This window comes from Pieris rapae, chromosome 12, assembly GCF_905147795.1.
Source record: "Pieris rapae chromosome 12, ilPieRapa1.1, whole genome shotgun sequence".
NCBI lineage: Eukaryota > Metazoa > Arthropoda > Insecta > Lepidoptera > Pieridae > Pieris > Pieris rapae.
In genome coordinates, this window is record NC_059520.1 from 4,237,368 (window position 1) to 4,254,249 (window position 16,882).

General features: G+C 33.3%; 3 protein-coding genes across 3 annotated transcripts; all 3 read left to right on the forward strand.

Moving 5' to 3' along the window:
* The first annotated feature begins 1,180 nt into the window (after positions 1-1,180).
* Positions 1,181-8,015, forward strand: LOC110993763 (protein obstructor-E). The gene is made up of 6 exons (XM_022260130.2): positions 1,181-1,313; positions 2,314-2,813; positions 3,960-4,080; positions 5,120-5,314; positions 6,064-6,139; positions 7,635-8,015. Exons 1-6 carry the CDS (start codon positions 1,277-1,279, stop codon positions 7,963-7,965), a joined length of 1,260 nt encoding a protein of 419 aa, XP_022115822.2. The 5' UTR covers positions 1,181-1,276; the 3' UTR covers positions 7,966-8,015.
* A 319-nt stretch (positions 8,016-8,334) lies between these two features.
* On the forward strand, positions 8,335-10,332 carry LOC110993776 (protein obstructor-E-like). The gene is made up of 6 exons (XM_045630543.1): positions 8,335-8,467; positions 8,619-8,758; positions 9,031-9,151; positions 9,586-9,786; positions 9,945-10,014; positions 10,138-10,332. The coding sequence occupies exons 1-6, from the start codon at positions 8,350-8,352 to the stop codon at positions 10,304-10,306; spliced, it is 819 nt and encodes a 272-aa protein (XP_045486499.1). The 5' UTR covers positions 8,335-8,349; the 3' UTR covers positions 10,307-10,332.
* Positions 10,333-12,541: 2,209 nt separating this feature from the next.
* Positions 12,542-14,700, forward strand: LOC110993716 (protein obstructor-E-like). Its single transcript, XM_045630486.1, has 6 exons — positions 12,542-12,667; positions 12,944-13,062; positions 13,291-13,411; positions 13,888-14,088; positions 14,282-14,351; positions 14,505-14,700. The coding sequence occupies exons 1-6, from the start codon at positions 12,625-12,627 to the stop codon at positions 14,674-14,676; spliced, it is 726 nt and encodes a 241-aa protein (XP_045486442.1). The 5' UTR covers positions 12,542-12,624; the 3' UTR covers positions 14,677-14,700.
* The last annotated feature ends 2,182 nt before the right edge of the window (positions 14,701-16,882 follow it).

Here is a 16,882-nt window from a genome sequence, read left to right on the forward strand (position 1 = left end):
TGACTTATGTAAACTGCTTTTTATATGTATGTTTTGTATTACCTAACGATGTATATAAAATTAAAAAAATAAAATATACTTTATAGGGTAACTAAATATACTTAAATGACTCATGACTACGGCGAGCCAAACAAAAATTACTTATGAATTTTCTAGTAAAATATTGACAAAATAATTTTTGCCTTTACTAAGACTTTTATCGAACCTCTCTAAATAACTACCACTACTGAAAACCTAAACGTTATGTGATTAACAAATTCGTGTTATATCTGTGATACAATATAATTTTTAGGTCATTAAATGCCACTGGATTCTAAAATTTAAGAACAACAGATAATGCAACGCAAATTTTCCATTAGCATTGTAAATATGCTAAAAATTGTTGCACAACTACAAACATTGCACAGCTTCTTGGTTTCTCGAGACATCGCGAACACATCACACATCGTCTTGAAAACGGGGCTTGGTTCAAAAAAGGCGAGACAAATCCACCGGGCGATAACGTCGACCTTTGAACCCAAATCTGAAAATGATAAATATAAAATAGAAGAAAAATATGCGACGGTGGAACACAAATTGGTCACAATGTCTCCGTCCACCTAAATGTCAACATTCATCACAATTATTGTAATATAGCTGACCTGGCAAACGTCGTCTTGCCAAACTACTACCTTTAACTCAGCGCCATCTGTTAGAATTGTATCAAATAATAAACAAATGTTAATGTTATCGTAATTTTAGTAAGGATGCCTATTTTTTTTGAAAATGAAATATAGCCTATGTCACTCAGGAATGATGTAGCTTTCCAACAGTGAAAGAATCTTTCAAATCTGCCAAGTAGTTTCGGAGCCTATTCAATTCATACAAACAAACAAAAAATCAAACCTTTCCTCTTTATAATATTAGTATAGATTATACTAAAAATAAATTAAGTAATTAATTAAAGATAAAAAATTACATAAATCAAATTACGTATTTATATTAATTAATATCATAATTATTGCTACGAGTCATAAGTTACCTTATCAAGCAAGTTAACTATAAAGCAAAAAGACAACGGAGATGTTGTTCTAAAAAAACTGTTTTTTCTGAAAGATTTGTTAACGCGTCACGTGGCGAGTCGTCTCTAACGTGAATTTGGCGATACCGAATCAGCCAATGAAGCCTTTGTCTAGCGCAGGTTTCATCACGGTCTGTCCCCAAGGTCGGAAGGTCTACAGGACCGGTCATTCAGTGGTAGTGCGAAGCTCGTGTGAACGTGCTTACAGGCTGGAAAATGAGGGTTTTTATATTGGTAGCGTTATGCGGTGTTGGTGAGTAGAATTTTATTATTTTGGTTTTAATTTGCATATTTAAATTAACGTGCAACAACTGTCTTTTGTTTATGATAGAATAATTTAACGCAGTAATATAAAGTTAAAAGAATATTTTTAACCATTTAAAGAAATTGTCGTTTATTTTAATTAAATAATTTAAAATTATTATTTTACAGTTCATATTGAATTAAATATGTATATATACATAGAAATTATGGCTTAGGTATTAATGATTAGTTAGAGATGACTGGCCACTGAGTACTGACACACATTCATGTACGTAATAGGTAATAATTATTGTCCCTTCTAAGTATAATCGCAACATTTTATCCGATATCTCGCCTTATGATATATTTTATATATAGTTGAATATAGCGACGAGTCAACTTTTCAATTGTAAAATCAGCTTAGTAGCTAAACGCACAAGGATATTTTACGGATTGACCCATACATGCCTTAAAAAAAGCGGATGATTTTTTTTGTCCGTTCGCACTAAAGGGCTTAAGAAATATACAACCATTTATAGTGTCTAAAAAGTACTTTACAGATAATGGTAGTAAGGTACTAGTAAAAGTAAAAATCATAAATAAATACAATTTAAAGTAGGAAGAATTATAAATTATCTACTTATGTCGTGTGTTTAAATCTCATTCTAACATATTAGCATGTCAAAGTCATAAATCAAGAAGTTCGATTGATGGACCTTGATTTTTAATATTCTATAATGAAAGGATATACGCATATTTTATCTGATCATAAATTAAATATTAAGATTAAAACTTTGAAAATAATGTTAATAGGCTCAGTAACATTTAAAGCAAATATATCATGATTAAAAGTCATACAAATAGATATATTACACAATCGTTTAAATAATTTTTCTTATATTTGTAATTAATGACCAAGCTTTTGACAATTTTGAAAATTGATTTAAAAATAAGTGAAGCAATAACATTGATAGATATTTATTAACAGTACCATTTGTTTTTGTATTTAGCTTATGGACAGATCATTTCTGATGATTCGCTGAACACCCAAGGAGATGAACTTGCAATTGAAGAAACGGGTGGCATTGAAGAAAACGGTTTCAGTTTACGAGAGCAAAGCGATGTAGGAGTTGCTAGTCAAGATAATTCTGCTGCTCTACAAGAAACAAGTGATACTGGTCTTGCAAGTCAGGGCAATGTTGCGAATATAGAAGAGACTGTTGATGCCAATAGTCAAAGTGTCAATTTAAAAGAAACCAGCGACTTCAGTGATGGTGGAAACGAAGCTAGTCTTACTGAAACGGGTGATGTTGGTGATGCCAGCCAATTGAGTGATGATGGTGATATCAGTAAAGTAAACGCTGGTAGCGATGTTAGCGGCGGGTCATCAAAATACCAGGATCAGTCTGAGGCTCAATCAGCTCCACGTGCTTTAAGTAGTAAAACATGTATTGAGAAGAACGAGCGTTATTCAATTCCTGGAAGCTGTGACAGATATATTGAGTGTTTGGTATGTATATAAATAATAATATAGAATGCCAACGTTTGTGTGTACTAGGCAGGCATTCTTCTCTTAGTTTGAGGGCTTTCGGTATTTGTTTTATTTCTTTCGTAATCAATCCTACAGCATACACAAATTATAGATAACAAAAAACAATTGAAAGATGGAATACATAATATATTCAAAAAAGTTCAAACGTTTACAATATGAAAATTCAATGAAAATCATTAAATCATTGAACAAATTATTACCTAATTTGGCTGTGTTGTGTGATTGTGTGAAAGTGGGGTTATGTACGAGAGGAATTTTGTATATGGGGTCTGCTCATGATCCACAACAAATTACGCTGTAGCCTAAGCAAGTTAAGGATCAAAAATTAGCCACCTACTTAGCCTTCTTTTGTTTTTAACGTATAAAACAAAAATATGTATACATAATGCATTTTTGTCATACAAATAATATTATGCACGTGTTCGTGACCCGTTAAATGCGCAATATTTAAGGTTACGCAACGAAAACAACATGGCCTTACCGAAAAGCCTTATTAACGGACAGCTTCTTCAAATAAACAATACATTTATCACAGATATTGAAGAAATTATGTTGAATTGTTAAGCTTGAATAAAATTATAATCGACAAGTACAAAGAATAGCACTAGGCCAACCAATCTAGGGTGATTCAGGAGTTAAAGTATTGGACCCCTCAATCATAAATTTCTGTACTCAGAGAAGATTTCAATAACAAAATGTATATATACAAACGTGCATTATTACAAATTGTAAATATTTAATGACTATAAAAATATTAGTCACCTTTTTTTTGGAACAACAAGTAATTATACTCGTATACATTTTCATGAGGATTCACTAATTTAACATTTATCTCAATAGTAGATATAATACTAAAATGTTATCCAACAAAACCTTTGTAAAGGTTATACTTCCGTAAGAGCATTCCGTAATACGATACATCTCTTCCATTGTGCCTAACCTCTTTAATAACTGCCGTAACTCGTAATCGTTTTGAAATATTTAGGAAAATGTAAATACTAAGATATTTTATTAGCAACTAAAACAGCCAATTCCTTGGACGACCGCCACTTTTGATATAAAGAGTGGTAACATAAAAATTTAATTGTTTTTTATTATCTATAGAACGGCACAGCAGAAGAAAAGGTGTGTCCTGATGGTCTCCGATACAATCCCAATGTAAAATTCAACGTCTACCCATGTCAATATCCCATCGACGTGCCATGTCTTGCCAGATCTTCTTTACGTAAGTTATCCACAGCATAAATAACTCCTGCTAAATAAGTTGGATTCATTCGTAGCTCATGATTTCCATGGAACAGTAATATGTTACATTTAAAATAAGGATTTTTAATATTAGATATTTCATCTTTTTTATTTTTTTTTGTCACATGGACATCCTATCGTACAAATGGCCTAAGCATTATCCAGCTAATTTATTACATGTCGTAAGAAATCCTACGGCTGAATATCATTCAGGCCGCTAGTAAATGACGCTTTTTAGTTAAGAGGCTAGGCTGTTGATTGAACAACTAATAAAGTTAGTTGGCTCCGACACATAGATACCGATTTTTCCTTTTCCTACGCACACATACTACAGAACCTACGCAAACTTTCCTACACAACATTGGGCTAACCAGTAGGTATATTTAATTGTTTCGCTAAGAATCAAGCCTTAACTTTAAACCTTTGAACAAAGTTGCTAGAGCCAAGAGAATGCCGAAGCTATTTTTTAATTATTATGAGAGACCTAATTTTATAAATGACGATATAAAATTAAGTCCTAAAACTGATTAATCCAGTCAAATTTTATTTTGGCATTAATTTGTTGTTCAACCTTGAACTTTAATTTGAAAAACTAATTATAATTCACGGCGCAGAAGTCAAATCAAGAATTGATATCAGGCATAACTATGACTCATGTGACAAGATCGTGTCGTATGAGAATGTAGAAGCCAACAGGAAAAAAAATAAACATGTATGTGAGTAAGGAATATCAAATACATGACGTTAGGAGTTCCTGTTAAACATCGGCTCCGTACAATCTATGGATAAAGTAACAGAACGGAACTAATAAGGGTATATAAACAATCCTCACCCTTACAAGGATCGGAAAGGCCTGCGAAGAAATAGCTAGCAAACTTCTGAGCTTCTGGAAGGAGGGAGGTTGACTTATGGTACAATTATCTATATGTTTTATTAATAGGACCTAACTAATCTCCTATATGAAATATAGAATATATATTGAAGAATAGTATTTCAGTTCTAATGAAACAATATTTTAGAAACACCTCAGGCTACCGCTGACTGCCCTCATCAGTTCGGGTACTTCAAAAGCGGCGATTCTAAGAACTGCGGTACTTTCAAGAACTGTGTAAATGGAGTAGGCTATGACTTCAACTGTCCAGAGGGTTTGGCGTTCAGCTCTGAAACCTACCGCTGTGAATGGCCTGATCTAGTCCCTGAATGTGATGTTGAAGGTAACTATTTCACATCTTAATATATATATTTCTTGTGTGCGTGTGTATGTGACTGAACTCCTCCTAAACGACTGGACCGATTTGGACGAAATTTTTTGTGTGTGTTCAAGAGGATCTGGGAATGGTTTAGATTCACAATGTTTTTTTAATTCATTTTCAATTTATTAGTTGTTGTTGATTTTGGAATGTTTTACATTGGATCCGACAGACGGCGCTACCATCGCAGTGTCAAATTTTAAATAATATTCGAATTTTAATTTTAGTCTGTCCCGAAATTTAAAAAAGTTTTGTTATCATTGTGTTATATCGTGTGTGACCATGTGCTGGATCGTTAGATATTGTCATACCATTTGAATAATAATTTTCATCAAAATGGCTTATTAAAAATTGAAATTTTGAAATTAAAGACGTGTAGACAGGACAACGTCTGTCGGATCCGCTAGTGTCTCTATGTAATTTAAATTTTTTGATATTTCTATTTGACAGTTAAGGAGTAAAATTCGAATGCTTAAAATGAAATCGATATTTTTGCCAACTTTATTGTACATAATCGGTTGTGATAGACTAGTATACGCGCCTTGTTTTGAAAAGAACAAACCCAGAAAGCCTGAAGTCTTTTGATAATTTATAAGGTTTCCATAAAAACACTGCCAATTTAAACCTATTGATGTTGAAAAATGTCACAATGCTCCTAAAATTTACATTACTGTGTTGTGAAATTAATTTTAATGTTGCACAAATATTTACAGCTTTCCTCGGTTTCCGTTGTCCGGAAGTTAAAGTTTCAGAGGAGCTTGGTCCTCCAGCTGGTTTCAGGTTTTACAGGTGAGACAAAGCATTTATTTCTAACATCAAAAACGTCAATGTTCTTTTTCTTCTAACTTCCACTTCTTTCATTCCCCATTACTTTTCAAAGAATAAAATATACAGTAAGGAAGAATATAAGAAAATCGGCACATCTTCGAGCCAAATATAATAATCTTAAAATAGAGAGGTGTCAGGTAGATTTTTTTGCTTTAATCCGATGTAAAAATCTCCCCCCATGCCTTATTATCAGGACTACTATCTCTTATATAGACTACCTCCCGCATTAAATATACATAATGGATCAATATTTTACCGATCTGATCTATAAACCCTGCAAGTTTTAAATGGAAAAGGCAATCTGCAAGAATCCGTTTATAATTATAGAAACAATAATCATAACTGGTTACCTGATGACCGACCGGTCAGCGGTCATTCTAAATGTCAACGATGACTCGGCCTTGGCTTTATATAAGTATTAGACATACCAAGCATTAACAATATGTGGACACAAATTCTTAGTAACCAAAGACATTAAACTGCGCAGCTGGCATTGGAAAATAATTCAGACAAAATTTTAGATCCTATACGTCAGTGGCGTCATCTGACAGTAGAATTAACGAAATATTTTTACTATGTTAGGTTAGTAATTCAAATATCCAAAATATTCTTTGTTTAAATATTGTTCTAAATAACTAAAAAATACCGCTGTGTGTAAGATTTAGATCTAATGATGAATGTGATTAATGTAAAAAATAATGAAGTAAAATGAATTTATAGACACCTATTTATTTTTGATAACATGAAGAATCTTAATATATAGGAAGAACATCATTTATCACTAATTATATGCATTAATTTAACTTAATACCCAACGCGGTCTCAAAAATGTAGCCTTGCTTTTTCAACCTTGCAATAGAGATATAAGAACTTAAGTATTAATGATTCATTTGTTTTTATCAATTAATTAAATTAAATTTAAAAAAATATTTTTCAATTATACTTGAAATATAGTAACGATTAATATTTATACACGTATATTAAATATCTTTACAATTTAATCATTAATCAGGTAAATAATACTTTTTCACATCCCTTCGAAGTGAGATGAAGTACCAATACAAAATATAGTAAAAATTTGTTGTATATTTATGCTGATAGGCAAAAATAGTATTAGTAAATTTATATGTGGCGACATCTAGAATCTGTGCTTCGTGAAAGTTCACTAGGATGACGTCTTACTCTGAATTGCGCTAACGAAGTTCTTCTAGCCGCTAAGGATACTTTTGTAAACACAAAAATATTAGAAATACTTTCGTTCAAATTGGGACGATTTTTTGTACCACAATCAGAATGGTTAATACACTGTGTCTAAATACGTAGATGGAACTATTAGCAAATTATTTTTACTATAGGAATTGGTCCTTTAGATTTAAAATGTTGTTTATAAAACATTATTTGTTCATAATTAATTTCATTATGAAAAATAATATAACAGTTAACTGTTTATTTCCAGATCTGCAGAGGATTGTCAAAAATACTTTATATGTATCGATGGCAAACCTAGGCGTTTATCATGTGGAGGTTACAACGCTTTCGACGAACTCACCGAGAGCTGTGTCGCTGCCGACGAGATTTCCGCTTGTCCTTCAGAACTGAGAACACAAGCTGAACGTTCTAGAAAAGCTGAGACCCAAAGACTTACTGCAGAGAATGCTATAAGTGGCTTCCGGAAGGCTCTAGAAGAAGTCACTACGTTCGCACCGTACGACGATATTCGCAGCGAAAAGTTACGAGGAGAAGATGAACAAATCATAGACAATGTAGAAGAGCAACCGGAAATATAAGACCTCCATACCTCTCGCAGACATAGAGAATGCACAGCTATATTGTAATATTTTCACCACCTATTGTAATAGAACAAATAACTTACGAAACATCTTGAATTCATGTAATATTATATAAACCTTTATACCCAACTCCTGCCCTGCTGCAACAATGCCCCCTGTCTCAGTCATTCTCTATGGCATATCTCGTTGTTGTAAATAATTTAAATATAGTACATCACTCTACTGTGCAACTTTAGTCATTTTAAGATTTTGTTACCATGTACAGTTATCGCTTATCATATCAATAATTATAAAATTCCTGTTTAATGTGTGTATTAATTTTTTGTCTAATATCACCTTAATGATAAGTTCAACCACAAGCATTATAAGCTTCAGTATAAAATGACATTTCTAAATGGAATCGATGTCAAACACGCAGCAGAAGTCTTTGTAAAAAGTACTGGACCACAAAAAAAAATGGTTAAATTTGTTTTCATCGCTGGGTTGATGGTGGTCTGTTGTAAGTATTATTTACCATATTTACCATTAATGTATTCAAATACTTTATGATTTTGCGATATAAATAAAATTATATAATTCTAAATTTAATAAAATATGTCAGTGGAATTTTTCATATTTATAATTTCGTTTAAATTAATTTATTTTATTAGGTTACTCCGGTGCAGCGGAAATTCTTCCGCCTGTTTTAGCCATAGACCCCACTCCACCACCATCACATCCAAAAGGTTGTATCCGCCGGAACGCCTATATTCCAGTCGAAGCAGAATGCGATGCCTATGTCGAGTGTAAAGTAAGCATAAATCGTCCAATTGTGTGCCAGAATCACAAAAAATGCGTTAAATTCACTGATTCTTCTATTTCTTGACATCTAGCTTTTGAAACTATTACTCCTCTTGAAAACAAACCCGAGTCTGGAGTGTACATTGGTACAAATTAAATGCATTAATTTCTATACAGATTGAGATAGTCTCAACTCATCTTCGATGTCTTTATAATCACATTAAATATATTGCCCCTCTCTTAATAGCCGCGATTGTATATCTTTTATTTATTAATTTCTAGGATTTCATGCCAATTCAAATGAATTGCCCGGACGGACTCCACTTCGACCCCAGAGTTGAATGGCCAAACTACCCTTGTGGATATCCCATGGATGTGCAATGTTTGGGCCGGAATTTGCCCCGTAAGTAAACTACCTAATAATATAAAAATCACTAAGACTGCTTATCATTTAATGCTGGCTATTTAGTCGTCAAGAAATTGTAAGTCTCTAGAATGTTTTGTAGTTGTATTTTATATGAATAACCGCCATACCAGTTTTTAAGCCCCGTACCAGTATCTACTAAGCATTTAATAACAGTGCCTTACTTTTTTATCGAAATATATAATCGTTTTATTACTTTTTAATATAAAGCTTTACATTTTCACCGACAGACCTGGAAGCCAATGTAAACACCGAAAACATATATTTACGACTAATTATATGCTATATATATATTATAAGCTATCACCACGATTAATCATTAACATCCGTTTACATTTAATCTCATTATTATCCCAGATACTAGAATATACTAGAGCGACTTGTAAAATAATAATGGTTCTTATTATCCACAGAGGCTGCAAAACCAAACCCGGACTGTCCTCACCGTTATGGCTACTTCCGATCTCCAGTCGCCGCTCCAAATGACTGTGGCCAGTACCGCTTTTGTCTTGATGGCAAACCCATTGAAATGGAATGCCCTACTGGACTAGCTTTCAACCCTGACTCCGGACGCTGTGATTGGCCGGGACTTGTCAAATCTTGCAATGTCGAAGGTAAAAATATATAATTGATTATATATCAATTTCTATTTAAAATATATTTTATAGTCGTTAATTGGTGGTGATAGCTTATTTACATTATTATTGGTCTAATTACTTAACTAAATAAGAAATTTATTATATATAATAATATTACCTTTTATGATTTACAGCTTACCTCGGATACACCTGCCCTCCAGCCACATACGACGAGAGTGGAGACCCAATTGTTACAAACCACAGGTAAATATAAAATAACTCAGACGATGAGACTTTGTAGGAAACAACCATAAATTCATTTACGAACACTTTCTTTAGTCTATGTAAATCAATATTCATTCTGACAACGTTTTCATCTATTTACAGATACAAGGGTAGTTGCTACGCATTCTATTCATGTCAAGGTGGTGGTCACCCTCGCCTACTCTCCTGTGACGCTGGCTTCGCTTTTGATGAAGCCACTGGCAGGTGCAAGGATGCCGACAAAGTGCGTTGTCAAGACAACGCGTCAACATCTGTACCGGCACTAGAATAATTATTATAATAAATTTAAACATTAATAAAAAACATATTTCAATCAAAAAGCAGAAATAATGTCCCGTATTTCTCCTGGAACTCCTAGTTAAAACGCGATGTATCAATTTCGAAGAGTAAATTTAAAGTAAACGTGTTAATCGCATACAATCATAATAAATAAGAAGTCTAAGTAAGAAGAAGAAGACATCATATAACGAGCGATGGTGAGCAATGGACGTCGTCAGCCCCAATTAGACCACATGCAGGAATGAACGATATGTTAATTACATTAACATTTAGATACTATTAACTATTCAGACAATTATTTGATAATCACAATGAAATACAAATTAAACACCGATAAGGGGCAATATAGTTTATTATATACATAAACAAGATGTATAGCATAGACAATAAGAGCATCACTAACAGTTGGAGTTACCAGCAATTTGAAAGATTTAGGTTTCTTATTGACTCATCTAAATCTAGACCAAATAAATAAAATGCATCTAAAAACTATTAATAAATTTTAAAAAAGATTCAAATGGCAACAGTCTTCTTACTTTTGAGGAATTTTTGTTTCTTAATACTTTAAAAAATAAACTCCATGCTCTAATAACTTAATTTTATAATATTAGTCCTCGAGCCAATTTGCATGACACCCCTTAGTGATAAGTTACGAGAACCCAACTCGAATTTTTAGTAACGTGACAATTTGAATGCCAGAACGGAAAATGAAATTCTCTAGCGGTGAGAGCTCACTGTCACTTTATTGAATGTTATTAATAATAAGAATACAGTATAGCATATTGGCGTAAGAATAATTTTTTTATATAATAGACAAGTAGATCAGCCTTTTATATCTGACACATGTTCGGTTTAGATTAAAGTTTCCTGTTTTCTGACGATGTTTGCTTTCACCATAGTAGCAAGTGCTAATTGCGCATATACAAAGAAAATTATATTAAGGTAGTCATGATCGATCGGAGTCAGGATGCTAGTCGCACTGCTCTATCCTCTATTTATTGTAAAAGAACTTAAATTATATTGAGCTGGCGAGTATTACCTGTTGATATGTCACCTTTTATTTTAGTGACTGGATATGTGAACATGTTTCGGGGGAGTTTCATATGTAATCGCCCCAACTTGACTATAAAAGTCCAGGCGAAAATCGTGTGTTGACAGTTAGTAGGTATTTTCACTGAAATTATCGAAAGCGATCATTGAGATACGTAATTTACATATAAATTAGGTCAACCACGGAGATAAAAATAGAAAATAAAATTCACGAATTTAGCAGAAAATGAGCTAGTTGGACGATGCGAGGGTAGTGTTTGTAGTTATTAAATGATCGACACGTTTTTTAATAAAATCTCGCAGTTGACCTAAATGGCCTAGTCAGCTCTGATCGCCCTGTTTTGGCGAGCGTTGCTCTGCCGGAAATGGACCTTTTCCCGCGACAAGCACATGTCGTCTCCCGCAAGACTCGACAAACGCCTGAAAAGCAGAACGGCTGGAAGCACACTGGAGTTTATACAGCTCACAATTATCTGAAACATGAAGGAGATTGCGGTAGCAACAGCAAATTCGCATGTTCCGTTTAGTTTGTTTTTTGTGTTACGAACAATTAATAAAGTGACTGAATGTCTTAGTAACTAACTACTAATTCTGTAGAAAATCAGATAAATTTTTTGGTGGTCACAAGTAGCTAAACCAAAAATTGCGGGTAGTAGATATGTTTGTATGTAGGTACTTACCTTTACTTACGTACCTTTCTGTAGGAGCAGAAATTGTTTCTTCGATCATTAAATAAACAAACATCACGACTTCTTAAGTAAGTCTGAACCGTGTCCTAAATTCCGTTTAGTCCAATATCTCCATATAGTTAGTCCTTTTCTGAAATACAGGATTCCTGCGCGCTGTTGTGATACGATCAAAATATTCATCAAACTCATTTTCAAGAGTTTCAAAACCGTCCATCATATTATCATACACTTCCATGTATTTTCAAAAGGCTTCAAAAATCTCAATTCTAATCTAACTATAAGTACATCGAACTTCGTCAGTTAGGATTCTATTTTCAAAATTCGTTATCTGCAACACAGTCGACAAAACTTTTTACAATCTGTAGTTACTATCTCTAATAACTATAAAATTAACCGTTAGCCGTGGAATGCAGTTTATTATGGTTAGGTCATTAATGTTCTTAAAACCGCATTCATTAAAATCACCACAATAATTCATTAATTCGAACATATAAAAATTTTGGACGAGCCAATATCTCATCATTCAGAAATCGTGTACTCTCAAATTCAGTGGTACCGAAATAATTTCATAATGTTTCGCTTTACGGTTCTCGCCTCTATTTTTATTGCAACAAGTAAGTGTAATATTCAATCAAAATATAATTTTATATTCTTGTGTGTTGCTTTCTAGCTACTGTCAAAACCGTTTACAAAGATGTCACTTAGAACAACATACCGGTTTTATTGTCAAAATTCAAAGGTCCCGGCTATATTCTATTGTAATCATTAATAACATATTCTATAGTACGTAATGGTTACGACTATCGGTTTTTACGACCAAATATGAGTAGTAGTAGTCCCTTCGATTTCGTTATAACTGATTTTCACTGTACTTCTAAATTTATTTTAAGGCTTTGCTGCTGAAGAAGCTGCATTGTCCATTGCACCATTAGAGCCAACTACGCCATGTTCTCGCAGGAACCTGTACGCTAAGGTGGAAGGCCAGTGTGACGCCTATGTAGAATGCATAGTAAGTATTACATCAGAACGTTTCTTTGTTGAGGATTACTCTGAGAGGATTGCTCAGCGATAAACTTTTTAGAAAAAAAAATAGAAAGATCTAGATAGAGAGATATTAGTTGTTTAGGTCGACGTTGCACCACGATTTTTCAAATTTAATAATAATAATAATTTTTCGGTTTTCTTGTTAATTTATGTAGAAATGTTTTGGTTTAAACCGAATTTTATTTTTCTTTAGGACTTCGTACCTGTGCAAAAATCATGCCCAGATGGCCTTCACTACGACGCAAGCGTCCCTTGGCCCAACTATCCATGTGGGTACCCCACTGACGTGCCTTGCAGAGACAGAAGTGTTGCTCGTAAGTATTTTACTTCACATTATTAGTTCACAGCCATATTTTAAAGAAACATTGATATAATGACATCAATAAAACTTTGCGATTTTAATTGACTAGGAACTGTATATAAGCTGGGGGTAAAATGTGAATGAAACGTCACAAAGATGTGCAGCATTTTGGTCGAAGAAAAGGGATAGAGCGATTGAGACCGATTGAGAGAGAGTGAGAAAGGATACGGACAAAAATACACGCTATTGGTTGATGTATTCGTTTAGTTACATATTAGAACTTGAGACGGCATTTCTGTCATCTAATAACGTCTTGTGCAGTAAAGGCAGATTTTTTATTTATTTATACTATCATTACAGTGTGAATGTACATGGAGTGGTACATGATCATCTAATGAGGCTTTTACTTTAATAATAATTAATTTACAAAGAAGTTTTACTTCTGACATGTGTACTTTGTACGCACGCACTTTTTTTACTCTATTACAGAAGCACCAAAGCCAACACCCGACTGTCCTCACCAGTACGGATACTTCCCCTCCCCCATCGCTCACCCATCTGACTGCGGTCAGTACCGCATGTGCATAGCAGGCGTGGCCGTGGACATGGTATGCCCCACTGGGCTTGCTTTCAACTTCGAAACCAGCCGTTGTGACTGGGCGTTCCTGGTTAAGTCTTGTGACGTTGCAAGTAAGTATAAGAAAAAGATGTCTGCCTTCGATTGCATGTTCAGGCGCTCGCTGGAAGTCACCCACAGTAAAGAATCCAATTCCTTTGATGGGATTTAAATGACAACCTATTCGTGGGATAATTTAAAAGTGCATATAATTTCTTGTATAAGTCTTAACGTATTATTTGAACCTGAATTATTATTTTTTTTCAGGTTTCCTTGGATACCAATGCCCTCCGCCTAGTTTTGACGAGAGTGGTAACCCTGTTGTAACTAACCACAAGTAAGAGTTCTATTCATTTTTTGAACATATATGTATGAATCATAAAAAAATATACAATCTCATTTCAAATCAATAAAATTTAAAAGTAAATTAAAATTTAAATACTTCTTCAAGATTTGAATATTTTCTTATATCTATATTTTTAATTCTTAGGTACGATGGTAACTGCTTTGCTTTCTACTCTTGCCAAGAGGGTCGTGGCCGCCTCCTCTCTTGCGACCCGGGTCTGGCCTTCGACCCTATCTCAAGCCACTGCGTGGATGCTGACAGAGTGCCTTGTGAAACCGAGATCGCTGTTCCGCAAGCTTCGGAATCTAAACCTTAATTCTTCAATAAAATATTATAATTATTTTTGTATCATTCTTAAAAAACTCAATAAACAAGTCAAAGAAACCTGAAATAGAAACTAAACACTGAAATAGTATGTTGGTCAATTTAGTAATATGACAAGTACTAAGTTTAGTTTACTTAAATAAACAGAAACTGTCTTAATTGTCTAATTAGACCAAAGATTGTACAAAATACAATTGTTGTATATATATTAATAAGAAATATTCACTATAGAATACAAACTTGAATCGGATTTTTCTTCTTTTCGAAATCTCATGAAAATCTATTTAACATTCTGTAATACCTCAGTAGACTCCAAATAAATTTAGTCTAGTCTAGTTAGTTTGTAAAATATATTTACACCTATTAAGGATTATAATATTTATGTACATACATTACAATTTTGTATTTTTGTAATATACTAATGTTGTGAGTACAACTTAAAGTGTTAAAGAGTTAGGAACCCTGGCGCTGATATCATTTACTTATCAGTCTAACGAATTACAAAAAAATCTAACAACTTATAACAAATAAACATATTTTCACTAAGTATGTATCATGAACTCGTGGTACATAAAAGAAAATGTTAACGTACACAAGTCAGCGATTGTATTGTGGCACCTACGTTCAACAAATCACGAGCCACTGAGTCTGCCACAGAGAAAAGTAGAAATAATCAAACATAACCATTAAACTATACCATGCAACCATGACATACATACTCGTAATGATTATTGATTCAGGTAGTCTCTAATCTAATCACATATACCTAGGTGACATAATTCGTAAAATCATGAGAAGTGAATCACGATGAAATATTTTTCACCTCCCATGTTTGATGCAGTAGGGACCACCCGCACCACCCACGGGGACAATTTGATTGTTAAGGGAGTCATAAATTTTATTTAAAACCAAGGACTAATTACAGTAAATTTAAAATAACCTATTAAGGCGCACAAATATTTAATAAATTGCCATCCAGTAAAAGAAATAAAGCCTTTTTACAAATTAAAAAAAAGCATGTAACAACAAACTTTTAAAAGAACATGTAATTAAAATACCTATAAAATAAAAATCGTATTGGTGATATACATGTGAACGAGCGTTTAAGAAATTTTTACTATTGATTAGTACACACAATGCGTGTTGTACCTAAAAACGATGCGACCTACCTGCACTTTAGTAAAAAATATTGCACATATTGTGTTAGCTTTTAATATTTATATATCATTTAAATTGATCATTGCTCATTTGAATCGTTCGGTTGTTTACCAATTGTTAAGAATTGACTCGAACATTTCCCTGAAGTGGGATGATCGACTCGAAATAGGGAATAAATTATAAAAGAGTTTGTGATGACGTCTGCCGACATGACGTCGACTGACGACATGCAGACGGGCAATTCTTTGGTATAATATAAATAGTTGTTACATAAGAATTTTAGAAAGACTTAAGTGGCATGGCTAAAAAGGTTGGGAAACGCTGATGTAACCCATATTCAAAGACGGAGATCTATAAGTATGACTCTATATGTAAAAAAACATATTGGATTTTGACATTAGGGATTTGTTAAGTCTCGTCTCTAAATCTAACCGTCATTTGTTTAAGTAATTAAAATATTACCAGTATATAATAAAAACGAAAATTAAATCATCAAAATATAAAAAAAGTCACCTGGTAGTGAGTTAACAATTATTAAAAATTCTCTCTTTCATAGAAAAAAGGCTAAAACATTCGCTTATTACTATTAAATATAAAATTAATGAATTAATTGTAAAATTAACTGTCACGTCACTATAAACTCTTACTAATACATAGTTTTTTAACACCCTCAGCGCATGTGTATCTTTTTGTCACACAGTGTCCGAAACACTGTGTATTCAAAAGTATACACATCTTTCTACTTAGTAAACGCGCCGTGTATCCTTTAGGAACACGTATTCTATACATTTGTTACACAAAAATGAAAGCCCTGGCCTGTCGCATTTTTCCGATATAAATGGTCTGGGGATCGGTGATTTTAAAAAAATTTTTAGACATTTTAAATATGCATGTAACTAATTTAAACCCTATTGAAATTTAAACTTGGTAGAGCAGTGTTATTCGGGCTTAGGAATATAACATTCAAGTTGTGTGTTTGATGCTATGCAGCTTGGTAATATTTTTAGGCATGTCAGTAATCCATCACGTTTTTGGTAAAA